The sequence below is a fragment of the Centruroides sculpturatus genome, unplaced genomic scaffold, assembly GCF_000671375.1.
Source record: "Centruroides sculpturatus isolate CEXI.00-Female unplaced genomic scaffold, Cexi_2.0 scaffold1123, whole genome shotgun sequence".
NCBI lineage: Eukaryota > Metazoa > Arthropoda > Arachnida > Scorpiones > Buthidae > Centruroides > Centruroides sculpturatus.
This window is the reverse complement of record NW_019385642.1, coordinates 74,003-92,062: the sequence shown is the minus strand read 5'-3', so window position 1 is coordinate 92,062 and position 18,060 is coordinate 74,003. Positions and strand designations below refer to the sequence as shown.

Below are 18,060 nucleotides of genomic sequence, written 5' to 3'. Positions count from 1 at the left end.
GCAAATTTAAATTTTTGCCAGTGCTGTGGCACTGCAATCTTTGGCTATGTCTTGGGCTACTCAAATATTTTACGTTTTTGATACTAAATTAACTTCTGAAGTATAATTTTTTATTGTTTTTATATTTTTCAATAAATTTATTTTGTTCGTACAAAATAAAAAAATAATTTCTAACGATACAATAGTCTTCGTTAGGCTTAACATCGACGAAAATTCAACACGAAGCAACACGCAACGGAGAAAAATGTCAAGATGGGATAAATTAATATATTTTTTCGTACATAATCAATTATCCAAAACATCGATCTTCCGAACAACCCCAGTACCCAATTGATTCAGATAATCAACACTCTACTGTATTAATTTTTATTTTTATGTGTATAATTAGTGTATGCATATATTTGCACATTTTCAGTCTGTAGATTCTATTTATCTATTTTCAAACTTGTGCAATAAGCATTGAGAAAACTTTTAAAGTTAAAAACGTTCTATAATCAGTTTTGTTCATCATAAATCAAAAAATTGTTTGATCCTGATGAAGGTTATTAATTAATTGACCGAAAATGTTAGATTACATTAATAAAATAGACTGCATGTTAAAGGTTGGTAAAGTGTAGTTATTTTTGAAAGTGCAGTTTGAGAAGAGTGTTTTTTAACATCAAAATCTTTCATTAAAAGTAATAAAAATTCTAAGATTGCTGGATTACATCTTAAATTTTTACACAATCATATTATCTAAAATTTGCAAAATCTGTTTAACTCAAAGTAATTTGAAGTAATATTTTCATCTGATTTTTGTTATTTTACAATACTCATGTTCAATGTATTATTCTAAGATGCTATTTTTTTAACTTGTAATATGAAGACTAACTTGCAACATTCAGTACATTAATTAAAAATACACACTTACCTTTTTAGTAAACCATTTTAAGTTATAAAAAATGAAGACTGATCAAATCAATTCTCTATAAAAAATATAAAACCCAAGCAATCCAAAAAGTAAGATAATTTAAAATAAATAAAAATTAATCCCTTCAATCTTCTCAACAGTCCTTTTTTATTAATAGAAGAGGTAATTCAATATACTATATATGCATTTTAAACTGTTATAATTCACATTACGTCTTCAGTAGCAGTACAGAAAGAAAAGAGGCACAATACAAACTCATTCAACAAAAAACATGAGAGAACTCAGATACAACTTTGTTGTGTGTTACTATCTGATTTAATATCATCATATTAACCCATAAATTTTGCATGTCACCATATACATTGCTTATTTTTAATATTGATTATTAATAAATGTTCTTTAAATTTCCTTTTATAGATATTCTTTTCCTTATCTATTTTATGAGTTATGATAATATTAAATAAGATAGCAATGTGTAACAAATGCTTGGTTTTCTCATTTTTTTTATCAAATGAGTTTGTACTGTTCCTCTTTCCTTTCTGTGTTGCTACTGAAAAGGAATTGTGAATTAGAACAGTTCAAAATGCATACAGGGTATTGAATTACCTCTTCTATTAATAAAAAAGAATTGTTAAGAAAAGGTGATTCATTTTTTATTTTAAACTGCCCCTAACTTTTGGGATTTCTTGGAGTTTTATATCTTTTTATAGAAATAAAAATAAATATTTAAATTTGTCTCTTTTTCAATTAATCCATTGTCCTTGATTGATAAGTTAATATTTTATTTAGCTTCCTAATAATTTTTTTTTTAAGTTTATTAACAATTTATGCTTCTAATTAGTCATCTTAAATACAGTAGAACCTCGATTATCCAGATTGTTCAAAATAAACAAAAATTTTACGAATTTGCTGATTTGACCTTGGTGAATTACGATACTGTTTATGTATGTGATGGAATGCATAACTTTTTTTGTTTCAACATCTCACCCGGCACAGTGGCTGTAAACTCTTAAATATATTTTGCGTCGTAATAAAAATATAACTTGACATACGTATTTATAAATAATTTTATTTTCAAATGACATCATTTCTATGACCAAGGGCGGCGTAAGGTATGAGCAACGTGGGCCACCGCCTATGCCTCGCGTTTCGAACATTTATGCATTACTTAAAAGCCACAAACGCAACAAAAAAATTTCACTCATCATAAAATGATAAATAGTTTGTCAAATTTTTATTCATAAAAATGCAGTTTCGACTGCTTTTTATTTTATAAAATCCGTCTTTTTGTGCCACCAGAGGGCCTTTTAAACAATAGGTAGTCTGTTAGGGTTGGTCAGTAGTAGTCCAAATTCAATACGAATGTTTGTTTCTTGAAAATTTGATCACGATTTAAATACAGTATTTACTTTTAATATTACCGATATGTCATCGAAAAGAAAACGTGTTGTATTATCATTAAAAAACAAAGTATTTGTTTCGATTATCCGAATTTTTCCTTATCCGGACTACCTTCATCCCCAATTAGTCCAGATAATCGAGGTTCTACTGTACTTTATATGTTTATTAATATTATTTTTAAGAAAAGTTTTTTATAGATATTGCTTATTCAGAAAATTAAGCCAGTATTACTTCAAATTGATGATTTCTCATAAATTTCAATGCTTCTCGAATCTTTGGAACTGCAGTATATGCCTTACGACCAGCAATAGGATGATGTGCTTCCTCTCTCTGACAACCAGGATTTTGAATTGATATTGTTGGAGAACTAAAAGCTTGCTTGTATATCCAATCGGCTTCTTCTTCAATTTCATCATCTTCTGCTTGAGTGACCGGTATTCCTCTTAACTATTACATAAAACATCATTATCATTAAATACCTAAATCACTCAAACTTAGTACACATAATATCAAAAAGATCATAATCTACCTGAAATCTTTCTGGAATATCTGTTACTCTTATCTCATTATCTAAGTCAGTAAAATGACCCCGTTCCAATTCACTTGGTTCAAAAACCTAAATATAAGTTTTAAAAAAAGTCTTAAATTTTTATTTATATAATATATATTTATATTTTTTTTTACTTTAAACACATCAATAATTAAAATATATTTTATATATCTTTATAACAAATTCTATTACAAAATAATAACTTACATCAAAAATACTTTTCTTTGTTGGTCTTTTTTGAACACTCCTCTTAGGACGTGGTCTTGTTTCACCTTCCTCTTCCTCTTCTTCATACTGAACAAGATTTAAAATATATTATATTCATCTGATAAATTTTTAAAAATACATATGTTAATTTATGTTCAAGATTTGATACTCACACACACATATATCTGTGTGTTTTCATATATACTCACATGTTTTCAAGATTTGATACTCACACACACATATATCTGTGTGTTCAGGCATCTGTTAATGGCGATAATGAAATCGCCATTTACAGATATGCCTGAATAGCAAACACCTCTACTTAACGAATATTTTTACAATCCCCAGACCCTTCAAATAAGACTATTATATTTATCTCTAAACAGCGCACACTCTAAATAACAGACACTGTTGTCCATAACCAACTTACGAAAATGCAATGTCCCGCCTTCAATATTCTAAAAGTACCCAACTTCACTGCCTGTAACCAGAATTCTTCTACTCCAATACGTTTGCAAAGTCCTCTGTATTGGAGTAGAAGAACACCGGTTACAGGCAGTGAAGTTGGGTAATTTATCTATTCCGGTGTTAAAATTTCTGTATAGTTCATCTAATTAGCGATGCCGGCTAATAACTATCAACGAACGCTCGTAAGCCTTACTAAGGCCAGAGCGAGATGCAAATTCCTATCTGAATGCAAAAGAAATAAAGTCTTACCGATGACGATATTCAGGATCAGACTGCCACCAGGGAACGAACCGTCACTAAATAGAATCAAGAACATGTGCTTAAATAGAGCCATAAGAACAACCAAGAAACTTATCTTTTCTAAATTGGCACAACTGATACAAATTGAAAACGCCTTTTTCGACATCAACATAGACACCCTAAAGAAAGAAAATGCCAGACTGGTTGCCTTTCAAGAAAAGCTCTCATATTCCTGCAAAAAGAAACATCAAAAGAAACTACGGTGGATCCTAAAAGTACAATCACCATACGAACGCTCCCCTCCATCATTCCCGTTCATTAATTGGGATAACATACAGCTTCCCTCATACATGACAGAAGTACTACAGTTGGGCCCTAAATATGCACCCCATCCGATTTCAGATAGAGTTGACAACATCCCTGAAATAGAAGCATTATTGGCAGGTTCTCCAGCCATAGATAAGGAATTCTACCAATGGAAAATCACTCATACTCTCAAAAATTCCAAGGAAGCAAAATAACATAAACAAATTAGAAATAAGGTGGAGCGCTCTCGCAGATGGATGCACACAAATAATATAACTCTCATCAGAGCAGACAAGGACAACTCGTTGGTCCTCATGAAGAGAGATACCTATAATACACTAGTAGAAAACCATATCCACAACACTCAATGCAACATCATCGCCACCAATGCCGTCAACAACCTATAAACCAGGGTAAAACGCTTTGCGAGTTCTAAACTAGCGAAACAACTGGGAATGACCAACATTGTTACAGCCGCACTTGGCACCCCCAGAACGTTTGCGTTTGCAAAAACTCACAAACCAGGGAGAGAACTCAGACCTGTGGTGGACAAGGCCAGAACACCAACTATCAATTTAGAGAAAGCTACACAAGGATTATGAGTACCTCAACTGGACGGATACCCACACACCATAACCAGATCGGCAGACCTAGTTAACATCCTTAAACACGTATCGACACCTCCGAAATTCATAACTGTCTTGGACTTCAAATCTTTATATCCTTCCATCAATCTCCCATCAGTATTTTGTGCCATAAGAGATATGCTCATGCACATGATCCAAAATAACACGTTACAACAGTACATCCTAGAAATGTCACATCTGCTCTGCCACAACTCTTTCTTCAGATTCAACGGAGTCACTTACGAACAACAACGTGGTGTACCAATGGGAAGCCCAGTCGCAGGAGACCTCTGCGAGATTGCGGTGAGGAAACTCAAATCGGAATTCTTACCATCTCAACTCCCACACATTCTTCTATACAAAAGATACATCGATGATATCTTATTCTATGGAAAAAAATCCCAAATATCTCGATGCTAATCGACTCCATCAACAATAATCCCTATGGATTAACAATGGAATTAGATCAAGCCGATCCTACCCAAGCACACTTCTTAGACAATAACATCAAAATAGAGGGATCATCCATCAATACAGAAGTGTATCATAAACCAACCGCTCAACCTTTGTATATACCTGCAACATCATGTGACCCACCACAGTATAAGATGGCAGCATTCAACACACTAATCAAAAGAGCATATTCACATTCCTCGTCACAATCAGCTTTCAATTCTGAAATGCGACGCATAGAGCACATAGCTAAACAACATGGCTATCACAACGTCTTATGCAAGATAAACAACAAGGTACTCCAACAACAATCCAACAACACCTCTCATTCCAATGATTCCCTGGTTAAGTACATACCAATCACGTACAACCCGGCACTTAAGGCCATATACAACCAGATAGCCAAGAAAAAGAATGTCCGCTTGGCATTTAGGAGGTGCGCCACAATATTCGATTGGCTTAGGAACGGAAAAGACGCTCCAGACAGCAACAGACTTCCGGGAGTATACTCTGTGCCCATCATCGATCATAGAGACAACAGCGAAGTATTCTACATCGGGTCCACTAAACGCAACTTAGTAACTAGAATCAAAGAACACAAAGCGGACACCCTACATCATAGAAACAACACCGCCTTAGCGGTATACTCCTCCGACCCAGAAATAGAGCCGCTATTCCCTCTAGCCAGAATTATTCACACCACGGTCCGCACAGAACACCTCAGATGGCTAGAGGCCATATACATTTGCCTTAACACCCTCAGGAATAAGCACTGCATTAACTTCAAACAAGAAATGAAGATATCAACAGCATGGGAAGCCTTCCTAAATAAAACTCTAAAGTAACAACATACGGATAATGCGCAAGTCTACAATGACGCCATCGGTCACACGTGACAATGTTCCAAAAAATTTTCCAAAACAACGATTAATTCTGGAAATTCGAATTCATATAGGAAATTCCATAGCGCCTGAAGAAGAACCACATTAGGTTCGAAAACGTTTGCAAAGTCCTCTGTATTGGAGTAGAAGAACACCGGTTACAGGCAGTGAAGTTGGGTAATTTATCTATTCCGGTGTTAAAATTTCTGTATAGTTTATTCTAAAAGTACTAATTACACATGAAATATTTTAAAACTAAATAGTTTCAGTTCAAATACTCTTTCAGACAACGAATTTTGACTGTAGGTGTAAGACTGGCTTAAAATAGGAATAAGAAAGGAGGACAGATTATAAGAAGTCTAACAATACCGTTTATCTGTTAGAGAAGTTTAATCTGCTTAAGTTGATAATCACCATTTATCATTATACATATTAATGTTATTAATCTTCTGTCTTATTGTTAGAAATTAAACTGATGATACCAAAAAACCATAAACTTTTTTGAAGTTTAATTCAACAAGAACCATAGTATAGTAGAAACTTAATGAAAAAGAAACTTAAGATCATAAATGATATCATGAATGTGAGAAAATCAAATATCTTCCTACATTTGAAAGTGGTTAACAAATTGCCTTTATAATACAACCTTTGAACTTTCACCACACAAACGCTGTTGTTGTAACTGTTTTAATAACTTTGTGGTGGATAAGGATTTTTAATAAATCAGTTACTGAAAAAAGCAAAAATTGTTTGAAAAGTTACACAACTTCTCGATAACTACTGTGAGAAATCAGACTCTCTTGTAAGAGTTTTCAGTAATAAAAGTCATATAGAATTTTTCTTTCGTCATTATTTCCCTTATTTCTCCCGTCTTCACCCCTTTGCCCGGGGAATAGACCTTGTGACCCCAGGTCTTGTACTGCATCACTTAAAAGGGTGACCTCCTAGACGGACAAAGTCGTCCGAGTCGACTGCGGAAGGACTCCCCTCTCCACAGGGGATCGCTCGATTTTAAGGTATCTGCGGTATAACCAATTAGCAACAATAGACATGTGTTACTGCGTAGAGGGTGAACGAAAGGGTCACCTGCAAGGGTAGACCATACAGTGAGAAACTATATCACGTTACCGAGGATGGCCAGTCATCTCCCCAGGTGATGACGAATTTAATACTAATTGGTCAAGAGATGTCTAATGTCGTCACCCATGACGGGGGAGACAGTGATAAATCTGGAGAACTGTCAAATTCAAGTAAACAACACATGCTGCAAAGACAATTACATCAGCAAAGTCCCAGATATTTCCCACGCTAATCGGGTATAAAAGGGAATTGCTCCCGCACCTCCGGGCAATTGTTGGGAAGAAGCCAAGGATTGGACTCCTCAAGCCTTCTCTGCCTTTGGGAACTTTGCAGCTTCTGATTGCCATTCCAAACGAGGTAAAGACTTAGAATATTTTTACTTCCCTCTCTCTCAGTTTAGTCGGGACTTAGAAAACATTTGCTTCTCTCTTGGTAGCCGGGACTTAGAAAATATTCACTGCTCTCTCAGTTTAGACTAGACTTAGAAATAATTAACTTATATCTCGGTTTAGTTTAGAACTTAGAAAGTTATTGGATTGAGGACCTTCGGCGGTCCCACCATCGGGAAAGATGGACATTGGCTGTCTATTATTGTCGCAATGCAGAAATATTATTATTATTATCATTATTACTTTCTTCTTGTTGGAATTTAGAATATACTTACATGTATTTGTATCATTTGTTTTATATTAAATATGTTATTCTTAATTTTAATATTGTGTCATCTTTGAGTACTACCGACACCTCATCACGACTTCACTACCCCTCCCACTCATTTAACAAAGCCATCCCTGACAACGAAGCCAATAAGTGGGGAGATACTCACAGGCTCTAATTACCTCGGTACACACACTACAAAGCAGACAAATTTCTGTATTGATTTTTATTAGTCGCTCAGATCATAAATGATGTTATAAATGTAATAATTTCAAATATATTTCCCATCCCTTGAAGTGGATAGCAAATCGCCTTCATAACTTGACATTTGAATGAAATTCAATTAAAATGAGATTTTTACAGTGAAAAAATAATAATAATAATAATAATATTGTAGAGAATCCTGCCTGCATTCATGGATTCCCTCCCACCATTTTGTTGTACCGAATTGAAACAGTCAAATATCTTAACAAAAAACAAGCTTTAATCACATTTAATCATATATGGTAGAAACTCAATCCCACACAGTTAACAAGACTCTTCTTATCCTTCCTTGCCCACTTTCAAACTTCACCACTTTTCCTCTTGTCACTAACTCTACCATCCTCCCACCTCTACTGTGACTTTTCTTCTCTCCTGTTTTCCTCGCTTATTCTCCCCCCTTTTTTGACTCTTTGTCTTGTTTATTACTTTTATGACTGCTTGTAAAGGGATTGAATATAGGCCAGCAAGACAACAGTCGGGGAAAAAGTAGGTCCAATATCACTACAAATATTTTGCATATACATTTTAATTATATATGCTACATATACTTTTCAATATACAGTAGAACCTTGATTATCCGCCCCCGATCAACCGACCCCTCGGTTAACCGACCGTCCTAGTTGGCAAATTTCAAATGTCCGCTAGTGATGTGGCGCTACAATATTTGGCTATGTCTTGGCTACTTTAATATTATTTTTACGTGTTTTAGCTGGCAACACTCATTCGACCATGAAAGGGAGCCAGTATTTAAACGAAGCTTAATTTTCTAATTTTTAACGATACAATAGCGACGATTATTATTTTAAAAAATTTTTGTTAGGCTTAACATCGATGAAAATTCAACGCAAAATAGGTTAATAGCGATATACTAATATACTAATTACATGGGATATAATAATATACTACACTAATAATGGATTTTTTCATACTTTTCGGTTATCGGACTTTTCAATTATCCGACCAACCCCAGTCCCCAATTAGGACGGATAATCGAGGTTCTACTGTATTCACATTCCTAATGCAAATTTGACATTTTCATAAACCATTGTATTCTTCACTTTATACTGACCATGTTAAAAATATAATATGGCCGCTGGCATGTACCACCGAATAGCAGACAAACTTCTCGGTCACAACAGTGTCTGCTATTCGGAGATTATAGTGTATATACATACACATACATTTTCAAAAATACTTTATTTGAAAAAAAATAACAAAATAAAGCTATAAGCTTAAAACAAAATAATTTATTTACATAGAGCTAAAACACTTGAAATGATTTTCTAACAAAACTAACATAATTATTTTTAAAATAGTAATTTTTTTATTATATTAAAACATTTACCTCTTCATCATCAATGTCTTCTTCATATTCTTCACCATAATGCTCAAATTCATTATAATCAAAGTCAACACCAAATATATCTTGAGCTTCTTGAAGTGCCCTGAAATGAAAAATAATGAAGGAAACTTTCATTATTTGCTAAAAAATTTTTATGATAAAATATTTGTATACAATTAAGTATAACAATGACTGATGCATTACCGTAAGCAAGTCATAAACTAGCAGATAATATCAATGTAGTATGTTGAAGATTTAAGGCCTTTATCACTATTTATATTTGATATTGTTCAAATGGTAAACAATTGCTATGAGATTATGCAAAATAGTACAGTAGAACCTCGAAAACTAGGCTCTCAATAACCCGGCACTCCAGATAACTCGGCCACACCCTGGCAGGGCAAAAAAATCCTTAGTTAATTAATTTTCATTATAGACAGCTTTATAAAAGTATAAAACCTCTCATAAAGTATTTTTCTGAGGTCTGTCTTATCAGGTAAATTACTGTACACAGTGTATTCATTAATTTTCATTTTCATGTAGTAAAGGCTCTATGCCTTCATAAAGGACGTACTTTTCCTTTGTTTAAGGGTATTTGGGCAGTTTATTCTCTGTTATATTCTCAAGTAAACAATACATACAAGTACAGTACAGTATTTTCTGAGGAAACACTCGTACTTATTTTTTTTAACCCCATTCCCGATAACCCGGCATTTTCACAAACTCGGCCACCCTTCGGTCCACATTAGGCCGAGTTTTCGAGGTTCTACTGTATTTGGATAATTACATAAAACTTTAATGACATCATTTTATTTAAATTAAAGTGCCAATGTAAAAAATCTTAAATATTTATTTAAGTCTTTTCTAACTTTACCTTCATAAATACATTATACCCCGTTCGCACCGAGCATTTCGATCTAGATTGTGACTAAGGTCGGAGAGAGTTCCGTGGTGCGAACGCTCTCGACCGTTTCAATCTCGACTGAAACGAGGCTATATCGCGATCGACTGGAGAGAGTTCTTGAAACTAGATCCAGTCATAAGAGAGATCCCACAATCCCATGCGGGCGAGGAAATACAAGATGGCTGCTGAACACATGTCCGGCTATCGACAGAAAAATAAAAAAGACATCTGTCTATTATTAGATATACGGCAAGAAAAAGTATTTATTTCTAACCAAAACTTCCATTTTGTTTGTTGGTGTTTGTGACTTACCGCGTAGTTATGTCAATTTTATCATCGCAAGTAATAGCCAGGTTCTTCTCAAGCGAGTTACCTGTGTGAACAGCACAACGTTCCACTGGCAACAGTCACAATCCAGATTGTGGGTAAATCGAGATTGAAGTGAGTCGTGGATTGTGTGCGAATGGGGTATTACAGTCGACACCCTCGATAACACTGTTGATAATTCCATTTTATATGAATTCCATGTTGTACAAGTCACTTAGATTTTACAAATACGTATGCCGGGCTGTTAACAGATCACATATTTGTAAAATCTAAGTGACTCGTACAACATGGAATTCATATAAAACGGAATTAGCAACAGTGTTATGGGGGGGGGTCGACTGTACAATCTTATTCTGTTATTAAATTATTTTATACATTTTCATAAGCAAATAATAAATCAAAAAAAAGAAATTCAAAGAAGTTGATTGATGTCTTTGAAAAATTAAAATTGAAAACAATACTTTAGAAAGTACAACTGATTTAATTTTTAATGCCATATTCAAAAAACTATAAAAACAAAAACTTAGAACTGGAGAATAAATTCTGAAATAAAATACTAATTCAGAAGATTTAATGATATGTCACTAACGTAATAAAATTTTAAAAATTAATTGTTAAAGTTTGAAGCCTCAGAACTTGTACATGTAAACTGATCGTCCTGACTTCCTCTCATATTGTATAATTAAACAGAAAAAATTCACTTTATTGATATATTTGCATGATAACTGAATGAAAGATTGTTTTATAAAGAAAAACAACAAAAATATACTTTAATATAGAATTATAATATCTGCCAATAATAATAATAAAATCCAGACTAGAAGAACATTTTTTTTATATAGATATAGTTTTTGTTTTTATTACAAAAACTCATTTTCATCCCCAAAACTTAAAAAGCTAAAGCAATAATAATTCAAGTGAAAATATTCACAACCTATTATTCATAATTGAACAATTTACAATTTTAGAACATAATATATTGCACAGTTTATTAATAATATTAACTATTATTATTATTAGAAAAGTACAACATTTCATTAAGTAAAATCAAATTTTTCAAAAATCAAATTCAAAATCAAATAAAAATTATAAAACTCATTCAAAACTTTATTAATTTTTTATTAACATAATTCAAACACTTTTTTAAATTATCTTTTTGAAACTTTAATAACTTCAAAAAAACATCACAACTGATCACAAATGGCAACAGTATAGAGCTGAATGATTTAACCAGATGTTTTCTGGCATAATTTCGAATTTATGAAAATTTTAAATACATTATTTATAGTTTGAGAGTTTTGCAAAATCTATCGATATCAACTGTTTTGATATGGATGGAACAGCCCCAATTTAGAATTATACATCATGTGTCCCAAGTTTGTAACTGATTGTCCTATAAAACTGTTTTGTCACAAATTAAATCTTTATTTTTATATATTAAAACCCTTACAACGCTGCAAATTTCAGTCTCATGCATCAATTCTGCACTCAACTCAGTTAACATGCAAATACGAAAAGTTGTAGAATATAATTAGATAATGGAAATTAATTAAACACAATATGGTTTTTGATTTTGACTAGTCAATTTATACCCAATTAAGCCATTCTCATCACTGTTTTTGTGCAAGAACAGAAACAGTTTTGTTAAAAACTATACAGTGGGTGATCGGTTAACGAACAGATCGAATAACGAACACTTTCGCGAAAGATTTTTATGTTCGGACAACGAACACATGATCGGATAATGAACACCCCACAGAACAAACACAAGAAGAAGCAACGTAAAATAATGAATACCAATTGGTCTTCCCTTGTCTTCGGGCAACAATTCGAAACTTTTCGGAGTGTGGGAGACGTGGACATCGACGCTCAAGCCGGTATATACTAATCGGATAGTATTCCTCCGAACTTTGAAATTCTCTCTTGTAATTCCAGCCTTTTATTTTTCTGACAAAACAATTTTTTTGTGTATTTGCGAGACTGTCGGGTAGGCACTCGTTAAGTTTTGCGTCTGTTTTTCTTTTCGAAAGATGAGAGTATAATAGCAAAGGTAGAGAGTGGACAGAAAATACCTAATGTTGCTGGGCAATATGGAGTAAACAGGTCTACAGTAGGCCTCAGTTCAATCTTATTTAAGAAAAATGCTGTATAATCAAAAAGACTCCAGCAGCTAAAGCAGTAACAAAAATCACATCTGAGAAATAAAGAACATCAAAGAGTTCGTAATGGAACCTGAAACAGATCTGACGACAGAAGAACGCCAAGAACTCTTGAATGAAGAACACCAAGAAACTCGGCGATATATGTTTTCTTCTGAAAAAGAGGATTAATGCCGATATCTGTTATTAAAGATCTTTTGTAGAAGTGGGAGGATGTTAGAACAACGGTCTTAGAATGGCATCCAAACCATGTTGAGGCTTGGGGATATAATTACTTACGAAAAATCGTCAAGAAGAGAGAAAAGCAATCGACATTAGACAGATTCTTTAACCCTTTCAAATGGAAAAAACATGACTAATAAAAACGCAACACTGTGTATGTATGTAGTTTTATTATTACATATAAATAAACGTAGTAAGAAGGTATATATTTTTTATTTTTTTAAGGACTCCAGAATGAATTAATTAAATTCCCATTAAAACCTACGGTAAATCGATAATCGGTTAACGAACAATTCGGATAGTGAACAAAATCTTGGAACGGATTATGTTCGTTAACCGATCACCCACTGTATTCTAATAGAATTTAGATTTAGAAATTTATTATAATGCTGTTATTAATAAAACGGTTTTTGTTTTTCATTAAGCATATGATTTAAAAAAGTACATTTAAAATTGAATGTAACTCTTTGATTTAGGCAAATTAAAATATTAAATATAGTAATATTGTAACTATTACATTTATCTTATTTATGTCATCATATTCTAAACCCATAACCATCAAGTCATATATCTTTAAATTAAACAAATTTCAAAAGTTTAAAAGTTACAAGTGAAAACACTAAGTTAAATAATTTTGCTATATCCTACATATAGCAAAATTATATAAAACATTTTAGAGAAAGTAAAATAGCTTTTATTTATTTATTTATTAAATTAATCATTACATTCATATTGTCAGATATATAATAAATTTTTAATAAAAAATACTTACGCATCTGTATATTTAACATGGCGCTTCCTTTTCCCTTTAGTAATTGGTTGTCCATCATCATCAACAATAAAATCATCAGGATCTTTAAGAAAAAGTTATAGTATTTATTTATAGATATATACACAATATACATAAAATTTATAATTATGACATAATTGAAAAAAAGTATTGTTTCTAAAGTTAAAAGTAGCATTAAAAAACAATAATAGTCGATTTTGATAAATTAGTCATTACTTGTCATAATACAGTAGAGCATCGATTATCCGACTCAATTGGGGACTGGGGTTGGTCGGATAACTGAAAAAACGGATAACCGAAAAATATGAAAAAATACATTATTAGTATAGTATATTAGTACATTGCTATTAACCTACTTCGTGTTGAATTTTCATCGATGTTCAGCATAACAAAAACTTTTTTAAATAATAACTTTTGCCATTGTATCGTTAAAAATTAGAAAATTAAGCCTCGTTTAAATACTGGCTCCCTTTCATGGTCGAATGAGTGTTGCCAGCTAAAACACGTAAAAATACTATTAAAGTAGCCAAGACATAGCCAAATATTGTAGTGCCACATCACTAGCAGACATTTGAATTTGCTGACTAGAACACGGTCGGTTAACCGATGTGACGGTTGATCAGGGGTCAGAGAATCGATGCTCTACTGTACTAAAGAATATGAATTCAGATGTCATCAAAACTAAGATATTCCCCATATTAGTTTGAATTTTATTCTTATTCTTCAAATGAACACAATTAATACACCTCCACTGATTTAGCAGCCCACAAAATCCCATCTCAGAAAATGTTCTGTTCATTTATGAAAAAGCATCATTATTGAGAATGTGGAGATGATGCAAATCAGAAGAGAACAGTTTTACGTCATTGGTTCTACAAAAAGTGAGATAAAATTAAACATTTCTTGCAGAGATCATGTGAAAAGATTTCATACATAGTAAAAGCACTAGCCTTGAAGTACTCACAGTCCTGGCAATAGTGGCTATTCCATCATTCCCTGTAATTTTCTACCAGCACAATCTGCTGCACATCGCAGCAAATGAGTGCAGTGACATTAAACAGGTCCAAACATCAGTCTTTTGTACTGCCAAACATGGGAAACAAACACTCTCTCTCAAAATCAGAGGAAAGATTGTTGAAAATGTTTAACAGTATCCTGATAAAAAAAAATTGAGAGAAACCTCTCCATCAGTCATCCTTCCTTAAGCAGTACAATTCCACTGGAACCATTGTGCCAAAGAAAAGATATGGAATACAAAAGACTAAATCAGACATAGATTGCATGCTTATCTGAGAAATCAAGGCTCAGTGACCAGGAACATACACAGAGGCTGCAGCATAGGAATAGGAAGAAAAGATTGGTAGGCCAATTTCAGTCAAAATGTCCACTAAAAGGCTAAAAGAGAATGACTACAGATCATACAAAGCCATGCATTAGCCCCTTCTAATAAAGGCTTAGGAGGTGAAGCAGTATCAGTGGGCTAAAGATCATCTGCATTGGACAGATTAGGATTGGTGTCAAATAATATGGTCTGATAAGTCATCTTTTTAGATCTTGTATGGAAAAATTGGAAGCAGGGTCATCAGAACAATAAACAAAAGACTGAAGAAAAGCTGCATTAAAGAGCAGATCGAGTTTCCACTTAAGATGTGAATATGAGGATGTTTCAATGTTGCTAGCATAGGTAATATGTGGATTCCTTGTGGATCAACGTTAAAGGCAGTTGGCTACCAGAGACTGTTATGCAACACCATCCTCTCACTTCTTGACCGACTAGCTCCTGAAGGTGACTTCATGTTTTAACAGGATGGTGCTAAAGTCCATACTGTGACTACCAATGCTGCATGGTTAAGAAACCATTACACACCAGTCTGGCTGCCCAATTCTCCAGACATGAATGTAATAAAGATTTATGGTTATTCCTCAAGAAACATAAAAGAAAACCAAGGGACAAAATTCAATTGATGACCATTTTAAAAGAAGAATAGCTGTGAATCCAACAAGATGTGTGCTGGTACTTCATGTCTATGATGCTCTGTCATGTTCAAGGCTTCTTGTATGCTGCAAAAGGAGAAGTTACAAAATGATAAAAAAGTCACAAAAGAATAAAGAACCATTCTGCTATTTGTGTGAATTTTAAAGACAGAGTTTTCAACCTGAATGTTTTTTAATTTTTTACAATTATGAATACATGTACTATATTTCAAACTTTGTTTTCTACAAGTTGGAAATAAAAGGGGTTTCTTTTTATATTGTCAGCCAGTTGTTTTCCAAACTTGAATAAGTGGCAGGTGTAATTGCTCAACAAACTGCTTTTATTCATGTGCAAATTTCTAGGTCAGGGGGAAAAAAATATACTTACACACAGTTTATTTTTTTAAACCAATTTTATTGCTGTTTCTTTGAAACATTTTCTGCTTTATTAAAATACTAGCTGTTCTTCGTAATTTGTAATATTAAATATCCTTATTATATTAAGGCAATATATATAATTACCAGATTCTGCTTCAGATTCTGAAATATCTTTAAATTGCTCATCCTCTTCACCAGCATGAGCAGTCCCTCCTTCAGCTTCCTTTAATTATCCAAAATTAATAAAATTATTAATATAAATTATTATAATTTGCAAATCATACACTAAATTGAAAATTAAATACAAAGTTAATACAAAGTTAAAAAAACTTAAAACCTGACACTTTGTATTAATTAGTCATTAATACTGTAATGTACTGTATATCCTCCCTTGTCAACAAGAGAGCAAATCTGCTCTACATTAATGCAGACTTTGCATAATAATGTAATAATGAGGTTTGTCTATATAAGTTCAATTACTTATTTTGTAACATTGTCATTTAATTCAGAAACAATCAAGATCATAACAAAACTTACAGCATCTGATCTTTCAAATAATTCATTTGCAATAGCTTCTCTGTCATCAACTGGTTGTTTTCCAATACTGTCACGAGATTCTTCTGCATCACTTTCTTCATCATCTTCAATACGTCTAAGACGTTTAAATTTTTTCTTCTGTAAATTGACATAAAAAATATGAATATCTATTTTATTATTGTTCATCCCTTACAGAATATACAATTTTATTTAATTAATAAAATTTGATATAATTAATGAATAACATTTTATAAACTTTTGTTCTGTTTACTCAGTAACTTCAAATTGAATATTAATACTATATTAGGTCATAATATAATTCATGTATAATCTTAAAATCCTGTATTATTAATATTAAGTTATTCTATGGTATAATCCATGGAGACCAACAAATGGATTGTGAGCTGCATTTGGTTCTTCTTGACCCTTATTGCAGATCTTGTATACATATACGATTTCTATTTACACATACATAATATTTTCATAAGTTTGCTGACTGTTATGTGATATATACACACAGACCATAAGGGTAACTCACAATTGAAAGCTAGGGTACATTCATGAAGTTGAATGATTTCGTAAAGTACCAGAAAAGTAACAGTAACATTTACTACAGAACAGTGATAACTATAGTATTTTTACTACATATAATATAAAATGCCATTCATTTAGAGCAATGATTCTCAACTACTGTGCCGTGGCACTTTAGTGTGCCGCAAGATTTTTGCAGTGTGCTGCCACTGCGAATACCCATACATAAGTGACATCATACAAATAGTTCAATTAGTTCTACCTTCCTAGGGCACATTTGGAAATTGTAACCAGTGTTACCAGTAACTGCTGGTAGTTACCAAGACATTTAAAAAACGTGACCTAAATAATCAACTGCGTTTAACCTATTCAATGTTGAAATTTTTATTTGTTGTCTGTGACGCCATGTTGAATTTTCATCGATATTAAGCCTAAAATTTTTTTTAAAATAATAATCGTGTTTACTGTATCATAAAAAATTATTTTTTTATGTTTCACAAACAAAATAAATATATTGAATAATATAGAAACAAAAAATAAAATTATATTTTAAAAGTTCGTTTTAATATAAAAATTGTGACGCATAGCGACATCTAGTATAAAAAATGCTCTGATGTAAACACGAAAATATTCGGGATCGCCCACGCAGGTCAATGAGGTCAACATGAATAATTTCAGGAACAAAGTAGGACAGGTTAAAAATCATTGTTATAACGTCACTGGTTGTCCTGCAGTAATTACCGAAGTAACCGCGTGTGCCGCCAAATTTTTAATTATTAGAAATGTACCGCGATGAAAAAAAGATTGAGAATCACTGATTTAGAGGATATGGCTCTCACATATTTCTGATAGG

At 32.7% G+C, this 18,060-nt stretch overlaps 1 protein-coding gene across 1 annotated transcript in view; it reads right to left on the bottom strand.

Annotated features, from left to right (window-relative positions):
- Positions 1-18,060, bottom strand: part of LOC111640824 (transcription elongation factor SPT6-like) — a 143,850-nt gene that overhangs the window by 95,301 nt on the left and 30,489 nt on the right. Inside the window, exons 5-11 of the mRNA XM_023386887.1 lie at positions 16,677-16,814; positions 16,284-16,362; positions 13,770-13,851; positions 9,389-9,488; positions 3,069-3,155; positions 2,841-2,927; positions 2,534-2,758 (exon numbers count right to left, since the gene is read on the bottom strand). Of these exons, the coding sequence (XP_023242655.1) occupies positions 2,534-2,758; positions 2,841-2,927; positions 3,069-3,155; positions 9,389-9,488; positions 13,770-13,851; positions 16,284-16,362; positions 16,677-16,814 (798 nt within the window). The remainder of the gene's footprint in view (positions 1-2,533; positions 2,759-2,840; positions 2,928-3,068; positions 3,156-9,388; positions 9,489-13,769; positions 13,852-16,283; positions 16,363-16,676; positions 16,815-18,060) is intronic.